Here is a 20,013-nt window from a genome sequence, read left to right on the forward strand (position 1 = left end):
TATTGTTTGGTGTCGTCAAAACAAGCGGTAACATTAAACATATATGCAAATTAATACATTTTTATTTGTCACAGACATGTTTAGCAGATGTTATTGTGGGTGTAGAGAAATGCTTGTGTTCCTGGCTCCAACAGTGCAGTAATATCTAACAATTCACAACATTTACACATCCAAATGTATAAATATTAGGATGAGCTATGTCTGAGTGGCATTGACTAGATTACAGTAGAATGCAGTATACACATATGAGATGAGTAAAGCAGTATGTAAACATTATTAAAGTGACTAGTTAGTAAATACAGTAGAATACAGTATATACATATGAGATGAGTAAAGCAGTATGTAAACATTATTACAGTGACTAGTTAGTAAATACAGTAGAATACAGTATATACATATGAGATGAGTAAAGCAGTATGTAAACATTATTAAAGTGACTAGTTAGTAAATACAGTAGAATATAATACAGTATATACATATGAGATGAGTAAAGCCAGTATGTAAACATTAAAGTGACCAGTGATTCCATGTGGTTCTATATAGATTCTCTTGTTCCATTCATTATTAAAATGTACATGTCATTTCTACTGATGAAGAACCCCCAACCAGTACAACAGGTACTTCCAGTGTCATTTCCAAAACAATATCAACTCACCTTGAAATGTTGATGCATGCAAAACCGGCACACCTTCCTCTTGATGTCTTTCGTAATGTGTCTAGAGGCTGGTAGAAATCCACATTTGGGCTGTAAAACACAAGACAAGAATGAATAAACAAAAAAGTGAGTCAACGGTGGCTGGTGGATGAGTTGATTTGATTAATCGTTATCCAACCAAAACGTCTCTTTTCAAGCTCAACACAATCATCCATTTCTTATAATGACTTCCAAAACCAACGCTCCCAGACTCACCTTTCCCTTATAGTCAGTAACCCAGGGCCGTACCTATTCATTATACTAGGAGTATCATCAGGTATCTGTGTTTGAAATACTCTGTCAAGTTCGTTTATCCAGGAAATGTCAATTGATTTGAGAACCAGTTCTGTGTTGACTCGCTGATCAGTAAACTCCTACTTTTAAAATGACTGTTGTTAATGACATTTTCCGTCAGCCATTGTGTGGCTATGAGGTGAGGACAGCTGGTGATTCATAACAGAAACAAAATCCTCTGATGTCATGTTAACAACAAACCACCTCATCTATAGACCTTATTATCCCTATACAGAGAGGAGAGACACCTCACCTATAGACAATATACCGTGCCTTATACCTTAAAGTAAATCAGACCGCTTGACGTTTCACATTTTGTTAAGTTACATAGTGTCGTTGTCCTGTTGGAAGGTGAACCTTCACCCCAGTCGGAGGTCCTTAGTGCTCTGGAGCAGGTTTTCATCAAGGATCTCAATGTACTTGGCTCCGTTCTTTCCCTCGATCCTGACTTGCCTCCCAGTCGCTGAACAACATCCACACAGCGTGATGCTGCCAACACCATAAGGATGGTGCCAGGTTTCCTCCAGATGTGACGCTTGGCTTTCAGGACAAAGAGTTCAATCTTTGGCCTTCACATGCCATATGGCAAACTCCAAGCGGGCGGTCACGTGCATTTTACTTAAGAGTTGCTAGCAAAAATACCGAATTTCTTATTAAAAGGCATAATTGACTTGCCTACTTAAAAGGTTTCATTAAAATGGTAAAACACTGGTGTTGCAAAGATGGGAGAACCTTCCAGAAGGACAACCATCTCCAGAGGAACTCTGGAGCTCTGTCAGTGTCCATCGGGTGGTTCTTGGTCACCTCCCTGACCAAGGCCCTTCTCCCCCCGATTGCTCAGTTTGGCCTGGCGGCCAGCTCTAGGAAGAGTCTTGGGTTGGTTTTAAACTTCCTCCATTTAAGAACGATGGAGGCCACTGTGTTCTTGGGGACCTTCAATGCTGCAAAAACATTTTTTGGTACCCTTCCCAAGATATGTGCCTCGACACAATCCTGTCTCGGAGCGCTACGGACAATTCCTTCGACCTCATGGCTTGGTTTTTTCCTCTGACATGCACTGTCAACTGTGGGGCCTTATATAGACAGGTGTGTGCCTTTCTAAATCATGTCCAATCAAGTTGTAGAAACAGCAAGGATGAACAATGGAAACAGGAGGCACCGGAGCTCAATTTCAAATCTCATAGCAAAGGGTCTGAATACTTATGTAAATAAGGTAATTCTGTTTTTAATCAATTTGCAAAAACTTCCCAATGTCATTATTTTTTACATTTTATTTTACCTTTATTTAACCATGGAAGTCAGTCAAGAACAAATTCTTATTTTCAATGACGGCCCAGGAACAGCCTGTTCAAGGGCAGAACGACAGATTTGTACGTTGTCAGCTCGGGGGTTTGAACTTGCAACATTCCGGTTACTAGTCCAACGCTCTAACCACTAGGCTACCCTGCCGCCTCTACACTCTAACCACTAGGCTACCCTACCTCCTCTACACTCTAACCACTAGGCTACCCTGCCGTCCCTCCACTCTAACCACTAGGCTACCCTACCTCCTCTACACTCTAACCACTAGGCTACACTACCTCCTCTACACTCTAACCACTAGGCTACCCTGCCGTCCCATTGTGTGTAGAGTTTTTTAAATATAACAACATGTGGGAAAAAAGGGGCACAGAATAAGCTCGAGGAAAAACAAAAGAAATGGAGGAACTTATTCAAGAATGTGTAAAATAAAGTGAACTGGATGGAAGATGTGAAAATATATATATATTTTTCAAATCGTCAACAGAAATTCTACTAAAGAGAAAAAGTGTATTGAAACTTGTTACAAATGGAGCATGATTCACCCAACAATACTTTGACTTGTTACAAATGGAGCATGATTCACCCAACGGTACTTTGACTTGTTACAAATGGAGCATGATTCACCCAACGGTACTTTGACTTGTTACAAATGGAGCATGATTCACCCAACGGTACTTTGACTTGTTACAAATGGAGCATGATTCACCCAACGGTACTTTGACTTGTTACAAATGGAGCATGATTCACCCAACGGTACTTTGACTTGTTACAAATGGAGCATGATTCACCCAACGGTACTTTGAACGAGGGAGTACTTTAAGCATTTGTTTTCACTTCAGTCTCCAACTCCACTAACAGAAGCAAATTGTATGGATTTCATTTCTCAGAACAAGAATAGACTGACGAGTTTCAGAAGAAAGGTCTTTGTTTCTGGACGTTTTTGAGCCTGTAATCAAACCCACAAATGCCGATGCTCCAGATACTCAACCAGTCTAAAGAAGGCCAGTTTTATTGCTTCTTTAATCAGTACAACAGTTTTCAGCTGTGCTAACATAATTGCAAAAAGGGTTTTCTAATGATCAATTAGCCTTTTAAAATGATAGACTTGGATGAGGTAACACAATGTGCCATTGGAACACAGGAGTGATGGTTGCTGATAATGGTCCTCTGTACGGCTATGTAGATATTCCATTAAAAAAAAAAAATCAGCGGTTTCCAGCTACAATAGTCATCTACAATGTCTACATTTAATGTTATTTTAAATGGACAAATAAAGTGATTATTTATTGAAACAAGGACATTTCTAAGTGACCCCAAACCTTTGAACGGTAGTGTACCAATTTCATCTAAGGACCAACAAAACTAACAGCCATATAAATGACAAAGTAGTTGGGAAGAGACTGATGAACCGATTCCATGGGTTTATGAATTGCCACGCAAAACCACACCGGATTCAAAACATTTTATTTAAATGACTATACAAAATTCTTGCAACCAATATAATGTTATATAAATGGTGGACACAACCTTCCCAGCTCTGCAGATTTTGCTGCGAAGAGAGTCATTAGATCATTTATTATGGTGCTGTCCATATGTAGCTGGTTTTTGGTCACAGGTCCAGGAATGGCAGAAGAATTGCAACATTTACCTGGAACTAACGCTGAAGATAGCAATACTATGTGATTAGAAAAGTTATAGTCAATCGATCAATAATATAAAAATGATTTTAGCAAAAAATATAATTTCATTTATAATCTGTAGAAGCTATGAGAATAGAAAGGTTCAGTACATTTGTGAAGCATCACAGCACAGTTAAAAAATATAGCCAAAAAAAAATGGATGGTGTTGAGAGAGAGATGGGAGGGGTTGAATGGACTGGACGGAGAGAGAGAGATGGGAGGGGTTGAAGGGACTGGACGGAGAGAGAGAGATGGGAGGGGTTGAAGGGACTGGACGGAGAGAGAGAGATGGGAGGGGTTGAAGGGACTGGACGGAGAGAGAGAGATGGGAGGGGTTGAAGGGACTGGACGGAGAGAGAGATGGGAGGGGTTGAAGGGACTGGACGGAGAGAGAGATGGGAGGGGTTGAAGGGACTGGACGGAGAGAGAGATGGGAGGGGTTGAAGGGACTGGACGGAGAGAGAGATGGGAGGGGTTGAATGGACTGGACGGAGAGAGAGATGGGAGGGGTTGAATGGACTGGACGGAGAGAGAGATGGGAGGGGTTGAAGGGACTGGACGGAGAGAGAGATGGGAGGGGTTGAAGGGACTGGACGGAGAGAGAGATGGGAGGGGTTGAAGGGACTGGACGGAGAGAGAGATGGGAGGGGTTGAAGGGACTGGACGGAGAGAGAGATGGGAGGGGTTGAAGGGACTGGACGGAGAGAGAGATGGGAGGGGTTGAAGGGACTGGACGGAGAGAGAGATGGGAGGGGTTGAAGGGACTGGACGGAGAGAGAGATGGGAGGGGTTGAAGGGACTGGACGGAGAGAGAGATGGGAGGGGTTGAAGGGACTGGACGGAGAGAGAGATGGGAGGGGTTGAAGGGACTGGACGGAGAGAGAGATGGGAGGGTTGAAGGGACTGGACGGAGAGAGAGATGGGAGGGGTTGAAGGGACTGGACGGAGAGAGAGAGAGATGGGAGGGGTTGAAGGGACTGGACGGAGAGAGAGATGGGAGGGGTTGAAGGGACTGGACGGAGAGAGAGATGGGAGGGGTTGAAGGGACTGGACGGAGAGAGAGATGGGAGGGGTTGAAGGGACTGGACGGAGAGAGAGATGGGAGGGGTTGAAGGGACTGGACGGAGAGAGAGATGGGAGGGGTTGAAGGGACTGGACGGAGAGAGAGATGGGAGGGGTTGAAGGGACTGGACGGAGAGAGAGATGGGAGGGGTTGAATGGACTGGACGGAGAGAGAGATGGGAGGGGTTGAATGGACTGGACGGAGAGAGAGAGATGGGAGGGGTTGAATGGACTGGACGGAGAGAGAGATGGGAGGGGTTGAATGGACTGGACGGAGAGAGAGATGGGAGGGGTTGAATGGACTGGACGGAGAGAGAGATGGGAGGGGTTGAATGGACTGGACGGAGAGAGAGATGGGAGGGGTTGAATGGACTGGACGGAGAGAGAGATGGGAGGGGTTGAATGGACTGGACGGAGAGAGAGATGGGAGGGGTTGAATGGACTGGACGGAGAGAGAGATGGGAGGGGTTGAAGGGACTGGATGGAGAGAGATGGGAGGGGTTGAAGGGACTGGATGGAGAGAGATGGGAGGGGTTGAATGGACTGGATGGAGAGAGAGATGGGAGGGGTTGAATGGACTGGATGGAGAGAGAGATGGGAGGGGTTGAATGGACTGGATGGAGAGAGAGATGGGAGGGGTTGAATGGACTGGATGGAGAGAGAGATGGGAGGGGTTGAATGGACTGGATGGAGAGAGAGATGGGAGGGGTTGAATGGACTGGATGGAGAGAGAGATGGGAGGGGTTGAATGGACTGGATGGAGAGAGAGATGGGAGGGTTGAATGGACTGGATGGAGAGAGAGATGGGAGGGGTTGAATGGACTGGATGGAGAGAGAGATGGGAGGGGTTGAATGGACTGGATGGAGAGAGAGATGGGAGGGGTTGAATGGACTGGATGGAGAGAGAGATGGGAGGGGTTGAATGGACTGGATGGAGAGAGAGATGGGAGGGGTTGAAGGGACTGGATGGAGAGAGAGATGGGAGGGGTTGAATGGACTGGATGGAGAGAGAGATGGGAGGGGTTGAATGGACTGGATGGAGAGAGAGATGAGAGGGGTTGAATGGACTGGATGGAGAGAGAGATGGGAGGGGTTGAATGGACTGGATGGAGAGAGATGGGAGGGGTTGAATGGACTGGATGGAGAGAGAGATGGGAGGGGTTGAATGGACTGGATGGAGAGAGAGATGGGAGGGGTTGAATGGACTGGATGGAGAGAGAGATGGGAGGGGTTGAATGGACTGATGGAGAGAGAGATGGGAGGGGTTGAAGGGACTGGATGGAGAGAGAGATGGGAGGGGTTGAAGGGACTGGACGGAGAGAGAGATGGGAGGGGTTGAAGGGACTGGACGGAGAGAGAGATGGGAGGGGTTGAAGGGACTGGATGGAGAGAGATGGGAGGGGTTAAATGGAGCTGAAGGGTGGGACTGGATGGAGATAGATGGGAGGGGTTGAAGGGACTGGATAGAGATAGATGGGAGGGGTTGAATGGAGCTGAAGGGTGGGACTGGATGGAGATAGATGGGAGGGGTTAAATGGAGCTGAAGGGTGGGACTGGATGGAGATAGATGGGAGGGGTTAAATGGAGCTGAAGGGTGGGACTGGATGGAGATAGATGGGAGGGGTTAAATGGAGCTGAAGGGTGGGACTGGATGGAGATAGATGGGAGGGGTTGAATGGAGCTGAAGGGTGGGACTGGATGGAGATAGATGGGAGGGGTTGAATGGAGCTGAAGGGTGGGACTGGATGGAGAGAGAGATGGGAGGGGTTGAATGGAGCTGAAGGGTGGGAAAAATAAGAAATGTAAAACACACAGATGTGTAAAATGTATATAGTTTCAGCAATTGTGAAATAGCACAGTTAAAAAATAGAAATCAACTGTATGGACATCAGAAATAGAGTAATGACTAAAAACAAAAAATAACTACTGTAAAATAAATGTGTCTGTAAAATGTGTATAAACTGAAGGTAGAAGCCTAAGTGTTATCATGTATTAGTTTATTCCAATTGGGGGAAGGGTGGTAGGGTTTGGGGAATAATAAAGGTATATTCTTTTTTTTTTTTTAAGTTTATATTCACACACACCAAAACTATATCGGGGATTGGAAATGATGCAGACAATTACATTGATAGAATCTACATTCGAGCCACAATATTAAAGCTGATCACCCCCTGAAAATCCTAGACAAGAGGTAAAGGGGTAGGAATACTCTGCGAAGGTTGTGTTTGATAGAAATAGTTACAACACTGTGTAATATATATATATATATATATATATAAAGAATAAAGACATTTCAAATGTCATTATGAGTGTGTATATGTACACACACACACACACATATACACATATATATACACATATATATACACATATATATACACATATATACACACACATATACACATATACACATATACACATATATATACACATATATATACACATATATATACACATATATATACACATATACACATATATATACACATATATATACACATATATATACACATATATACACACACATATACACATATACACATATACACATATATATACACATATATATACACATATATATACACATATATATACACATATACACATATATATACACTCATGACATTTGAAATGTCTTTATTCTTTAGGAAACTTCTGTGAGTGTACTGTTCAGTTTATTTCACTTTTGAGTATTATCAACTTGCCCTTGTTTTGTCAACGCTATCATACGTTTCCCATGCCAATACAGCCACCTGGGTTGAATTGATAGACATACACAGTTTACACAGACTCATTCCAGGGTTTTTCTTTATTTGTACTTTTTTCTAAATTGTAGAATAAATAGTGAAGACATGAGAACTATGTAAGTGTTAAACAAATCAAAATTATATTTTATATTTGAGATTTTTTCAAAAGAGCCAACCTTTGCCTTTATATGACAGCTTTGCACACTTGTCATTCTCTCAACCAGCTTCACCTGGAATGCTTTTCCAAGAGTCTTGAAGTAGAGGACCTGTACCTAACACTCTACACAGAGAGGACTGATACGGTACCTTAATCTCTATACAGAGATGAGAGGACCGAGACTGTACCTTAATCTCTATACAGAGAGGACTGATACGGTACATTATTCTCTATACAGAGATGAGAGGACAGAGACTGTACCTTAATCTCTATACAGAGAGGACCGAGACTGTACCTTAATCTCTATACAGAGAGGACTGATACGGTACATTATTCTCTATACAGAGATGAGAGGACAGAGACTGTACCTTAATCTCTATACAGAGAGGACAGAGACTGTACCTTAATCTCTATACAGAGATGAGAGGACCGAGACTGTACCTTAATCTCTATACAGAGAGGACTGATACGGTACATTATTCTCTATACAGAGATGAGAGGACAGAGACTGTACCTTAATCTCTATACAGAGAGGACCGAGACTGTACCTTAATCTCTATACAGATACAGTCTCTGCAATAGCATCGAATAGCCCCGTGATATGCAACTGTTCAGGGAAGTCAGGAACCAATACACGCAGTCAGTCAGGAAAGCTAAGGCCAGCTTCTTCAGGCAAAAGTTTGCATCCTGTAGCTCCAACTCCAAAAAGTTCTGGGACACTGTGAAGTCCATGGAGAACAAGAGCACCTCCTCCCAGCTGCCCACTGCACTGAGGCTAGGAAACACGGTCTCCACCGATAAATCCATGATTATCGAAAACTTCAATAAGCACTTCTCAACGGCTGGCCATGCCTTCCGCCTGGCTACTCCAACCTCGGCCAACAGCTCCGCCCCCCCGTAGTTCCTCACCCAAGCCTCTCCAGGTTCTCCTTTACCCAAATCCAGATAGCAGATGTTCTGAAAGAGCTGCAAAACCTGGACCCGTACAAATCAGCTGGGCTTGACAATCTGGACCCGCTATTTCTGAAACTATTACCAGCCTGTTCAACCTCTCTTTCATATCGTCTGAGATCCCCAAGGATTGGAAAGCTGCCGCAGTCATCCCCCTCTTCAAAGGAGGAGACACCCTGGACCCAAACTGCTATAGACCTATATCCATCCTGCCCTGCCTATCTAAGGTCTTCGAAAGCCAAGTCAACAAACAGGTCACTGACCATCTCGAATCCCACCGTACCTTCTCCGCTGTGCAATCTGGTTTCCGAGCCGGTCACGGGTGCACCTCAGCCACACTCAAGGTACTAAATGACATCATAACCGCCATCGATAAAAGACAGTACTGTGCAGCCGTCTTCATCGACCTCGCCAAGGCTTTCGACTCTGTCAATCACCAAATTCTTATCGGCAGACTCAACAGCCTCGGTTTTTCGGATGACTGCCTTGCCTGGTTCACCAATTACTTTGCAGACAGAGTTCAGTGTGTCAAATCAGAGGGCATGCTGTCCGGTCCTCTGGCAGTCTCTATGGGGGTGCCACAGGGTTCAATTCTCGGGCCGACTCTTTTCTCTGTATATATCAATGATGTTGCTCTTGCTGCGGGCGATTCCCTGATCCACCTCTACGCAGACGACACCATTCTATATACTTTCGGCCCGTCATTGGACACTGTGCTATCAAACCTCCAAACGAGCTTCAATGCCATACAGCACTCCTTCCGTGGCCTCCAACTGCTCTTAAACGCGAGTAAAACCAAATGCATGCTTTTCAACCGATCGCTGCCTGCACCCGCATGCCCGACTAGCATCACCACCCTGGATGGTTCCAACCTTGAATATGTGGACATCTATAAGTACCTAGGTGTCTGGCTAGACTGCAAACTCTCCTTCCAGACTCACATCAAACATCTCCAATCAAAAATCAAATCCAGAGTCGGCTTTCTATTCCGCAACAAAGCCTCCTTCACTCACGCTGCCAAGCTTACCCTAGTAAAACTGACTATCCTACCGATCCTCGACTTCGGCGATGTCATCTACAAAATGGCTTCCAACACTCTACTCAGCAAACTGGATGCAGTCTATCACAGTGCCATCCGTTTTGTCACTAAAGCACCTTATACCACCCACCACTGCGACTTGTATGCTCTAGTCGGCTGGCCCTCACTACATATTCGTCGCCAGACCCACTGGCTCCAGGTCATTTACAAGTCCATGCTAGGTAAAGCTCCGCCTTATCTCAGTTCACTGGTCACGATGGCAACACCCATCCGTAGCACGCGCTCCAGCAGGTGTATCTCACTGATCATCCCTAAAGCCAACACCTCATTTGGCCGCCTTTCGTTCCAGTACTCTGCTGCCTGTGACTGGAACGAATTGCAAAAATCGCTGAAGTTGGAGACTTTTATCTCCCTCACCAACTTCAAACATCAGCTATCCGAGCAGCTAACCGATCGCTGCAGCTGTACATAGTCTATAGGTAAATAGCTCACCCTTTTTCACCTACCTCATTCCCATACTGTTTTTATACTGTTTTTATTTATTTACTTTTCTGCTCTTTTGCACACCAATATCTCTACCTGTACATGCCCATCTGATCATTTATCACTCCAGTGTTAATCTGCAAAATTGTATTATTCGCCTACCTCCTCATGCCTTTTGCACACATTGTATATAGACTGCCCATTTTTTTCTACTGTGTTATTGACTTGCTAATTGTTTACTCCATGTGTAACTCTGTGTTGTCTGTTCACACTGCTATGCTTTATCTTGGCCAGGTCGCAGTTGCAAATGAGAACTTGTTCTCAACTAGCCTACCTGGTTAAATAAAGGTGAAATAAAAAAAAATAAAAAAACAGAGAGGACTGATACGGTACATTATTCTCTATACAGAGATGAGAGGACAGAGACTGTACCTTAATCTCTATACAGAGAGGACCGAGACTGTACCTTAATCTCTATACAGAGAGGACCGGGACTGTACCTTAATCTCTATACAGAGAGGACCGAGACTGTACCTTAATCTCTATAGGGAGAGGACCGAGACTGTACCTTAATCTCTATACAGAGAGGAGGACTGCGACTGTACCTTAATCTCTATACAGAGAGGACCGGGACTGTACCTTAATCTCTATACAGAGAGGACCGAGACTGTACCTTAATCTCTATACAGAGAGGACCGAGACTGTACCTTAATCTCTATACAGAGAGGAGGTCTGTGTTCTCTGCAGCAGCAGCAGGAGGAGAGCTGGGTGAGGTTAGGCAGACACAAGGCACATCCACTCAACGTATCCATCACTTTGTCACAGCGAGACTCTGCCATGACATGGAACACACAGATAGATGGGTTGTTATAACACATTCAGAACACACAGGAGACAACATTCTATAAACACAAATGTACAGTCAGAGACATTAGGGGCGGGGTTTACCAGACTCCCATTTAGCCTGGCTGTGGACATAACAATTAAACTCAACTGTGTTGCGGAATATGTCATTTCCTCCTCCACTGTGTTGCGGAATATGTCATTTCCTCCTCTACTGTGTTGTGGAATATGTCATTTCCTCCTCTACTGTGTTGCGGAATATGTCATTTCCTCCTCCACTGTGTTGCGGAATATGTCATTTCCTCCTCCACTGTGTTGCGGAATATGTCATTTCCTCCTCCACTGTGTTGCGGAATATGTCATTTCCTCCTCCACTGTGTTGCGGAATATGTCATTTCCTCCTCCACTGTGTTGCGGAATATGTAATTTCCTCCTCCACTGTGTTGCGGAATATGTCATTTCCTCCTCCACTGTGTTGCGGAATATGTCATTTCCTCCTCCACTGTGTTGCGGAATATGTCATTTCCTCCTCCACTGTGTTGTGGAATATGTCATTTCCTCCTGCACTGTGTTGCGGAATATGTCATTTCCTCCTACACTGTGTTGTGGAATATGTCATTTCCTCCTGCACTGTGTTGTGGAATATGTCATTTCCTCCTCCACTGTGTTGTGGAATATGTCATTTCCTCCTCCACTGTGTTGTGGAATATGTCATTTCCTCCTGCACTGTGTTGCGGAATATGTCATTTCCTCCTCCACTGTGTTGTGGAATATGTCATTTCCTCCTGCACTGTGTTGTGGAATATGTCATTTCCTCCTCCACTGTGTTGTGGAAACAGTCTGCGTCCCAAAACAGAACCTTATTTCCTTCATCGTACACTGCTTTTGATTGAATGAGCCAGAGGAAAGGACTGCCTCCTTGCGAAATTACATACTCCGCAACACAGTGGAGGAGGAAATGACATATTCCGCAACACAGTGGAGGAGGAAATGACATATTCCACAACACAGTAGAGGAGGAAATGACATATTCCACAACACAGTAGAGGAGGAAATGACATATTCCACAACACAGTGGAGGAGGAAATGACATATTCCACAACACAGTGAAGGAGGAAATGACATATTCCACAACACAGTGAAGGAGGAAATGACATATTCCACAACACAGTGAAGGAGGAAATGACATATTCCACAACACAGTGAAGGAGGAAATGACATATTCCGCAACACAGTGGAGGAGGAAATGACATATTCCGCAACACAGTGGAGGAAATGACATATTCCGCAACACAGTGGAGGAGGAAATGACATATTCCGCAACACAGTGGAGGAGGAAATGACATATTCCGCAACACAGTGGAGGAGGAAATGACATATTCCGCAACACAGTGGAGGAGGAAATGACATATTCCACAACACAGTGCAGGAGGAAATGACATATTCCACAACACAGTGGAGGAGGAAATGACATATTCCACAACACAGTGGAGGAAATGACATATTCCACAACACAGTGGAGGAAATGACATATTCAACACAGTAGAGGAAATGACATATTCCGCAACACAGTAGAGGAGGAAATGACATATTCCACAACACAGTAGAGGAGGAAATGACATATTCCGCAACACAGTAGAGGAGGAAATGACATTTCATGATAAAACCCGAAATATGTCAAACCCTGATAATAAAGTAAAGAAAACAAGTACCTGGCCTTTCCTGCTGGACCTTCAATGACAGCTGGCGGACAAAGTCTAATGGGAGCTTCACAGCCTCCTGCAAAAGGATAGAATAACTGATTAATTAATCCATATCATTTGTAAGTCGCTCTGGATAAGAGCGTCTGCTGAATGACTTAAATGTAAAATGTAAATGTAAACCTATATCAGGGAAAATAAGAACTGACGATAACCTCAAGTTTAAACTGACTGCCATAATAAAGTACTTCCATTTCAACAAACAGCTACCGCTACCACGCTAACGGCGTGACGCGACACCGCTACCACGCTAATGGTAGGGTAGCCTAGTGGTTAGTGTTGGACTTGTAACCGAAAGGTTGCAGTTTTGAATCCCTGAGCTGACAAGGTACACATCTGTCCTTCTGCCCCTGAACAGGCAGTTAGCCCACTGTTCCTGAGCCGTCATAGAAAATAATGCTAATGGCATCACATGACAGCGCTAACATGCTAATGGCATCACATGACAACGCTACCATGCTAATGGCATCACATGACAACGCTACCATGCTAATGGCATCACATGACAGCGCTACCATGCTAATGGCATCACATGACACCGCTACCATGCTAATGGCATCACATGACAGCGCTACCATGCTAATGGCATCACATGACACCGCTACCATGCTAATGGCATCACATGACACCGCTACCATGCTAATGGCATCACATGACACCGCTACCATGCTAATGTTAGCGGTGTCATGTAATGCCATTACATGACACCGCTAACATGCTAATGGCATTACATGACACCGCTAACATGCTAATGGCATTACATGACACCGCTAACATGCTAATGGCATGACATGACACAGCTACCATGCTAATGGCATGACATGACACAGCTACCATGCTAATGGCATGACATGACACCGCTACCATGCTAATGGCATGACATGACACCACTAACATGCTAATGACATTACATGACACCGCTAACATGCTAATGGCATTACATGACATGACACCGCTAACATGCTAATGGCATTACATGACACCGCTAACATGCTAATGGCATTACATGACACCGCTAACATGCTAATGGCATTACATGACACCGCTAACATGCTAATGGCATTACATGACACCGCTAACATGCTAATGGCATTACATGACACCGCTAACATGCTAATGGCATTACATGACACCGCTAACATGCTAATGGCATTACATGACACCGCTAACATGCTAATGGCATTACATGACACCGCTAACATGCTAATGGCATTACATGACACCGCTAACATGCTAATGGCATTACATGACACCGCTAACATGCTAATGGCATTACATGACACCGCTAACATGCTAATGGCATTACATGACACCGCTAACATGCTAATGGCATTACATGACACCGCTAACATGTTAATGGCATTACATGACACCGCTAACATGTTAATGGCATTACATGACACCGCTAACATGCTAATGGCATTACATGACACCGCTAACATGCTAATGGCATTACATGACACCGCTAACATGTTAATGGCATTACATGACACCACTAACATGTTAATGGCATTACATGACACCACTAACATGTTAATGGCATTACATGACACCACTAACATGTTAATGGCATTACATGACACCACTAACATGTTAATGGCATTACATGACACCACTAACATGTTAATGGCATTACATGACACCACTAACATGTTAATGGCATTACATGACATGACACCGCTAACATGCTAATGGCATTACATGACACCGCTAACATGCTAATGGCATTACATGACACCGCTAACATGCTAATGGCATTACATGACACCGCTAACATGCTAATGGCATTACATGACATGACACCACTAACATGCTAATGGCATTACATGACACCGCTAACATGCTAATGGCATTACATGACATGACACCGCTAACATGCTAATGGCATTACATGACACCGCTAACATGCTAATGGCATTACATGACACCGCTAACATGCTAATGGCATTACATGACATGACACCGCTAACATGCTAATGGCATTACATGACATGACACCGCTAACATGCTAATGGCATTACATGACACCGCTAACATGCTAATGGCATTACATGACATCGCTAACATGCTAATGGCATTACATGACATCGCTAACATGCTAATGGCATTACATGACATGACACCGCTAACATGCTAATGGCATTACAGGAGTCGGTTAACAAATGCGGGAAAAGGCAACATGCTGTTTGCAACAATATGGTTATCTTACTCCATTGTGGACGAATTTCTCCCCCAGCAGTGGCTTCATGACATTTTGACTATAGTCAACTATGTTCTGTATGTGGCGGAAAGCTTGATCTGTTGTCTGGAAGAGAAGAAACAGACCGTCAAGAGAAATTTGGTTGATGTGACATCCCGAGTCTATGGATGATGCATACTAGTGTTTGCGGCTTCGCTTGCTTGGTTGATACAAGCAGTCAATGAAAGCCTTTAACTCCAAGTTGGACCTTCGGGCCTTGTTAAGATAAATATATCTTGTGGATCAGCTTCCCTTTCCCCATTAGAGGATGAAATGTAAAACTGACCCAGGATCAGCAATCTTGGGCCAACTTCACCCTAGCCTGGCTCCCACCAGTGCTGATTTCCAAAACCCAAATGTATATCAAATTCCTTAGAAATTATCACAAGGAGTTTATTCATTTATTTATCCAACCTTTAACTAGGAAAATCAGTTATGAACCAATAATTTTCACCCTGGCCAAACCCGGACAACACTGGGCCATTGTGCGCAGCCCTACGGGATTCCCATCCACGACCAGATGTGATACAGCCTGGATTCGAACCAGGGACTACAGTGTCTTAGACCACTGCGCCACTCGGGAGCCCAATTGAGTTGTTGATGAACCAAAAACATAAACACACTAAAAGTTTCCCAGAATAAACCAGTCCCAAGACATACGGTAGTACATTTGTTACTATGCAAGTTATGAACTTATGAATGTTTATGAACTAACAAGTCTACATACTAATGGGACAACTTTTACTCGCCTTAGGTGAGTTTTCAGCATCTTCTGTGGAATACTTCAGTAGCCGAAGGACTCTGGCGTGCTAGATAGGAAAGAGAGAGTTGTTAGATACAACATTGTGACTCTTATTTATAAATACGGTGGAGTAAAAATGTATTTGCTGAAACCCACTTGATAACTCAGCAAGGTTAGATAGATAACTGGCTCGTTTTGACTTCCAAGGCATCACAGACATGCAGCTAAGTTGAGTTAACTGGCGAGCTTGTCAGCTAAGTTAGCAACTGGTGTGGAAAAGTACAAGAATTAATATGACTTCTAGGGAAACTATCTTGTAGCAAATAAAGCAAACAATATTTAACTTTCCACTGTTAGACATGGGCGGCGCCAAACAACTTGTCCAGCTAGCTATTAGCTATAAATGTACTAATGTTAGCTGCATATGCTACTGTTGCTAACTAGCTCACCTGAACATGAGAAACCACTAGGCTTTTGTTGCCCTCGCCGTGGTATTTCCAGTCGTTCTCGTCCATTTTATCCAGTTCCATAACACAACTGTGCGACGTACTAAAATGTATCTGTGTATAAACTCCAACAACTTTCCAAGGCCAACACCACCACCACCACCACAAGTTCCGATGCTGTGACAATTACTTCAGCTACTGACACCAAGACAGTGACACCACAGATGGTTAATTACTTTTCAAAAAAAAAAAAAAAAAAGATTTGCTGCAACGACGGCTTTCTGGCGGAAGTCCCGCCCACAGATGTCTTCTTCTTCTTCGGTGAGGTTTAACGGCGGGTTCATTACCGCCCCCAAATGAGTTATATAGTACATTACACTTAGTGATACAACATGGTATAGGACATTTACATTTAAGTGATTTAGCAGAGAGACGGATTGATTTTTTTGACATGAATACAATAAAAATATACATTTATTTTTAATTACCCTTCCAACTAACCCTATACTCATTAAATCTCATCACCTTATTCTACTACTTTAACCCGATCTGATCATACCCCAGGCCAATGACCTGAGAGGACAGGACACCCCTCAACACACCCTGTAAATCATCTGAAGTTAAATTTCATACTCCCAAGTACTTCTCTGCAGCTGCCACCACATCATCCATGTTCTGTGACTTACGCTCAACCTCTGCGGTACAGTTGATAACCATTGCTATGAACACCATACAGTAAGCCAACCTTACTGAGGCCCTCAGTTCTGGAACAGATTTTATATTCACAGGGATCCTCTCAGAATACCTCACCGTTGATCCATCCTCCTCTTACTTTTGTCAATGCCTCAGCATACAGTACAACACCTTCTGTACTACTCTGACCATGGCCACCTCAACCTGCCTCTCTCGTACAGGACTCCTCCGATCCTCTGCAACAAACTGAAATGGTCTGAAATCCATTCGGCCTGTATCACCGCCTGGTACGGCAACCACTCCGCCCACAACCATAAGGCGTGGTGTGGTCTGCACAACACATCACCGGGGGGGCAAACTACCTGGCCTCCAGGACACCTACACCACCCGATGTCACAGGAAGGCCATAAAGATCATCAAGGACAACAACCACCCGAGCCACTGCCTGTTCACCCCGCTATCATCCAGAAGGCGAGGTCCGTACAGGTGCATCAAAGCTGGGACCGAGAGACTGAAAAACAGCTTCTATCTCAAGGCCATCAGACTGTTAAACCGCCATCACTAACGTTGACTGGCTGCTGCCAACATACTGACTCAAATCTCTAGCCACTATGTTAACCAAGGGGTTTGCACATGTAACATCAGTAGGGTAGAGAGAGGGAAAAGGCGGGGAAGAGGTATTTATGACTGTCATAAACCTACCCCCCCCCCAGGCCAACGTCATGACAGCACCTAGAACACCGCAGTGGATTGGGCACAAAACTCTAACAGCATAACTCATATATCCTAACATTACTTTAGTTTGTCAAATTTCTGCCCTGCAAGAGCTGCCCCGGTCAACTGTAAGTGCTGTTATTTCATCTCTTTTTGTTCAGGACAGTCCCATATTCTTTCAGGATGCCAACTAATGTCTAGTTTTTAGTGAGGTAAAGCAAAATTTAATCAGCGTATGCACAGAGACACCGTGATGAGATCCTGAGGCCCATTGCCGTGCCATTCATCCGCCGCCATCATCTCATGTTTCAGAAGGATAATGAACAGCCCCATGTCGCAAGAATCTGTAAACAATTCCTGAAAGCTGAAAATGTCCCAGTTCTTCCATGGCCTGCATACTCACCAGACATGTCACCCATTGAGCATGTTCGGGATGCTCTGGATCGACGTGTACGACAGCGTGTTCCAGTTCCCGCCAGTATCCAGCAACTTCGCACAGCCATTGAAAATGAGTGGGACAACATTGTACAGGCCACAATCACCAGCCTGATCAACTCTATGTGAAGGAGATGTGTCGTGCTGCATGAGGTAAATGGTGGTCACACCAGATACCGACTGGTTTTATGATCCACGCCCCTACCTTCTTTCTTTTTTAAGGTATCCATGACAAACAGATGCATATCTGTATTCCCATTCATGTGAAATCCATAGATTAGGTACAATTGAAATTGTTGCATGTTGCATTTATATTTTTGTTCAGTGTACAATATTTCAGTGATACTTCTGTGCTGATAAACCTATTCTATGCCATGTTATTGCCCTATTCGGACGGGTATTACTAGAGACGTTGGTTTTGTAATGATTAACGAAACACGTGCGTTATTCCACAGGACTATTCACACAGGATTAGTTAGTCTCTCCAAACTCTCCAATATTTTCAAATTGAATTGACACTTATGACAGAAGCTTGGAGGTTTTTCCATGTGTGAAGATATTTCGGTCATGTCTTGACGCTACACCGATAACTCGTGTTTGGCTGCCAGATGGTGTCCCCACAATATTTAAATTGATGAAGTGTGATCCTAATCCTTATTTCAGCGATCCATCCATGCTAGACGTCCTTCCTGATAACGATACCACTCATCCAGCTGATTTGAGCTACTGAACCATATTTACACTGGACTGTGTTTATGGATGAGAAAGAGAACCATTTCCAATAAGTTTAACAGTGATTGTGCTTTGAGATCTATTGCCTAGAACAGGGCTCTCCAACCCTGTTCGTGGAGAGCTACCATCCTGTAGGTTTTCACTGCAACCCTGTTCGTGGAGAGCTACCATCCTGTAGGTTTTCACTGCAACCCTGTTCGTGGAGAGCTACCTTCCTGTAGGTTTTCACTCCAACCCTGTTCGTGGAGAGCTACCATCCTGTAGGTTTTCACTGCAACCCTGTTCGTGGAGAGCTACCATCCTGTAGGTTTTCACTGCAACCCTGTTCGTGGAGAGCTACCTTCCTGTAGGTTTTCACTGCAACCCTGTTCGTGGAGAGCTACCATCCTGTAGGTTCACTCCAACCCTAATCTAGCGCATCCGATTCAGGTTAATTAATAAGGTTAATTACAACTGGGGTTGGTGCAAAAACTGACAGGAAGGAAGCTCTTCCTCACCTGCTCCTCTGTCCCTCGGCCAGCTACATACCACCCTGCATCACACTACTGGTTTGCCTCTGAAGCTAAGCAGGGTTGGTCCTTGCCAGACTCTGGATGGGAGACCAGATGCTGCTGGAAGTTGTGTTGGAGGGCCAGTAGGGAGGCACTCTCCCCTCTGGTCTAAAATAAAAAATCCCCAGGCACATTGCTCTGTGTAGGGTGCTGTCTTCAGATAAATCACTAAAGATTCTATGGCACTTATTGTAAGAGTAGGGGTGTTAACCTTGGTGTTCTGGCTCAATTCCCAATCGGATCCTTGTTACAGGGAATATTTTACCTGTTAGTGGGACAACATCCCCACCTATTGGCCTTCATGTGTATGTACTATGGTTGCATTGTGGGGCATTCCACGTTAACGTGACTGTAGTATACACGTGACATTACTAAAACACAAATAGTTCTCATACTAGTAGAAAGAGGAGTGAATTGGTAGACAGAAGGTGCTCTTTGGTAAAAGGGGTG

General features: G+C 44.2%; 1 protein-coding gene across 1 annotated transcript in view; it reads right to left on the reverse strand.

The window, feature by feature from the left end:
• Nucleotides 1–16,661, reverse strand: part of LOC118379714 (inositol-pentakisphosphate 2-kinase-like) — a 35,634-nt gene extending 18,973 nt beyond the window's left edge. The window contains exons 1-6 of the mRNA XM_052526159.1: nt 16,442–16,661; nt 16,000–16,059; nt 15,221–15,316; nt 12,964–13,030; nt 11,116–11,240; nt 656–745 (exon numbers count right to left, since the gene is read on the reverse strand). Coding sequence (XP_052382119.1) covers nt 656–745; nt 11,116–11,240; nt 12,964–13,030; nt 15,221–15,316; nt 16,000–16,059; nt 16,442–16,522 — 519 coding nt within the window. The 5' untranslated portion in view covers nt 16,523–16,661. The remainder of the gene's footprint in view (nt 1–655; nt 746–11,115; nt 11,241–12,963; nt 13,031–15,220; nt 15,317–15,999; nt 16,060–16,441) is intronic.
• Nucleotides 16,662–20,013: the final 3,352 nt, after the last annotated feature.

Source organism: Oncorhynchus keta, chromosome 10 (genome assembly GCF_023373465.1).
Source record: "Oncorhynchus keta strain PuntledgeMale-10-30-2019 chromosome 10, Oket_V2, whole genome shotgun sequence".
In the NCBI taxonomy this organism is placed as follows: Eukaryota; Metazoa; Chordata; class Actinopteri; order Salmoniformes; family Salmonidae; genus Oncorhynchus; species Oncorhynchus keta.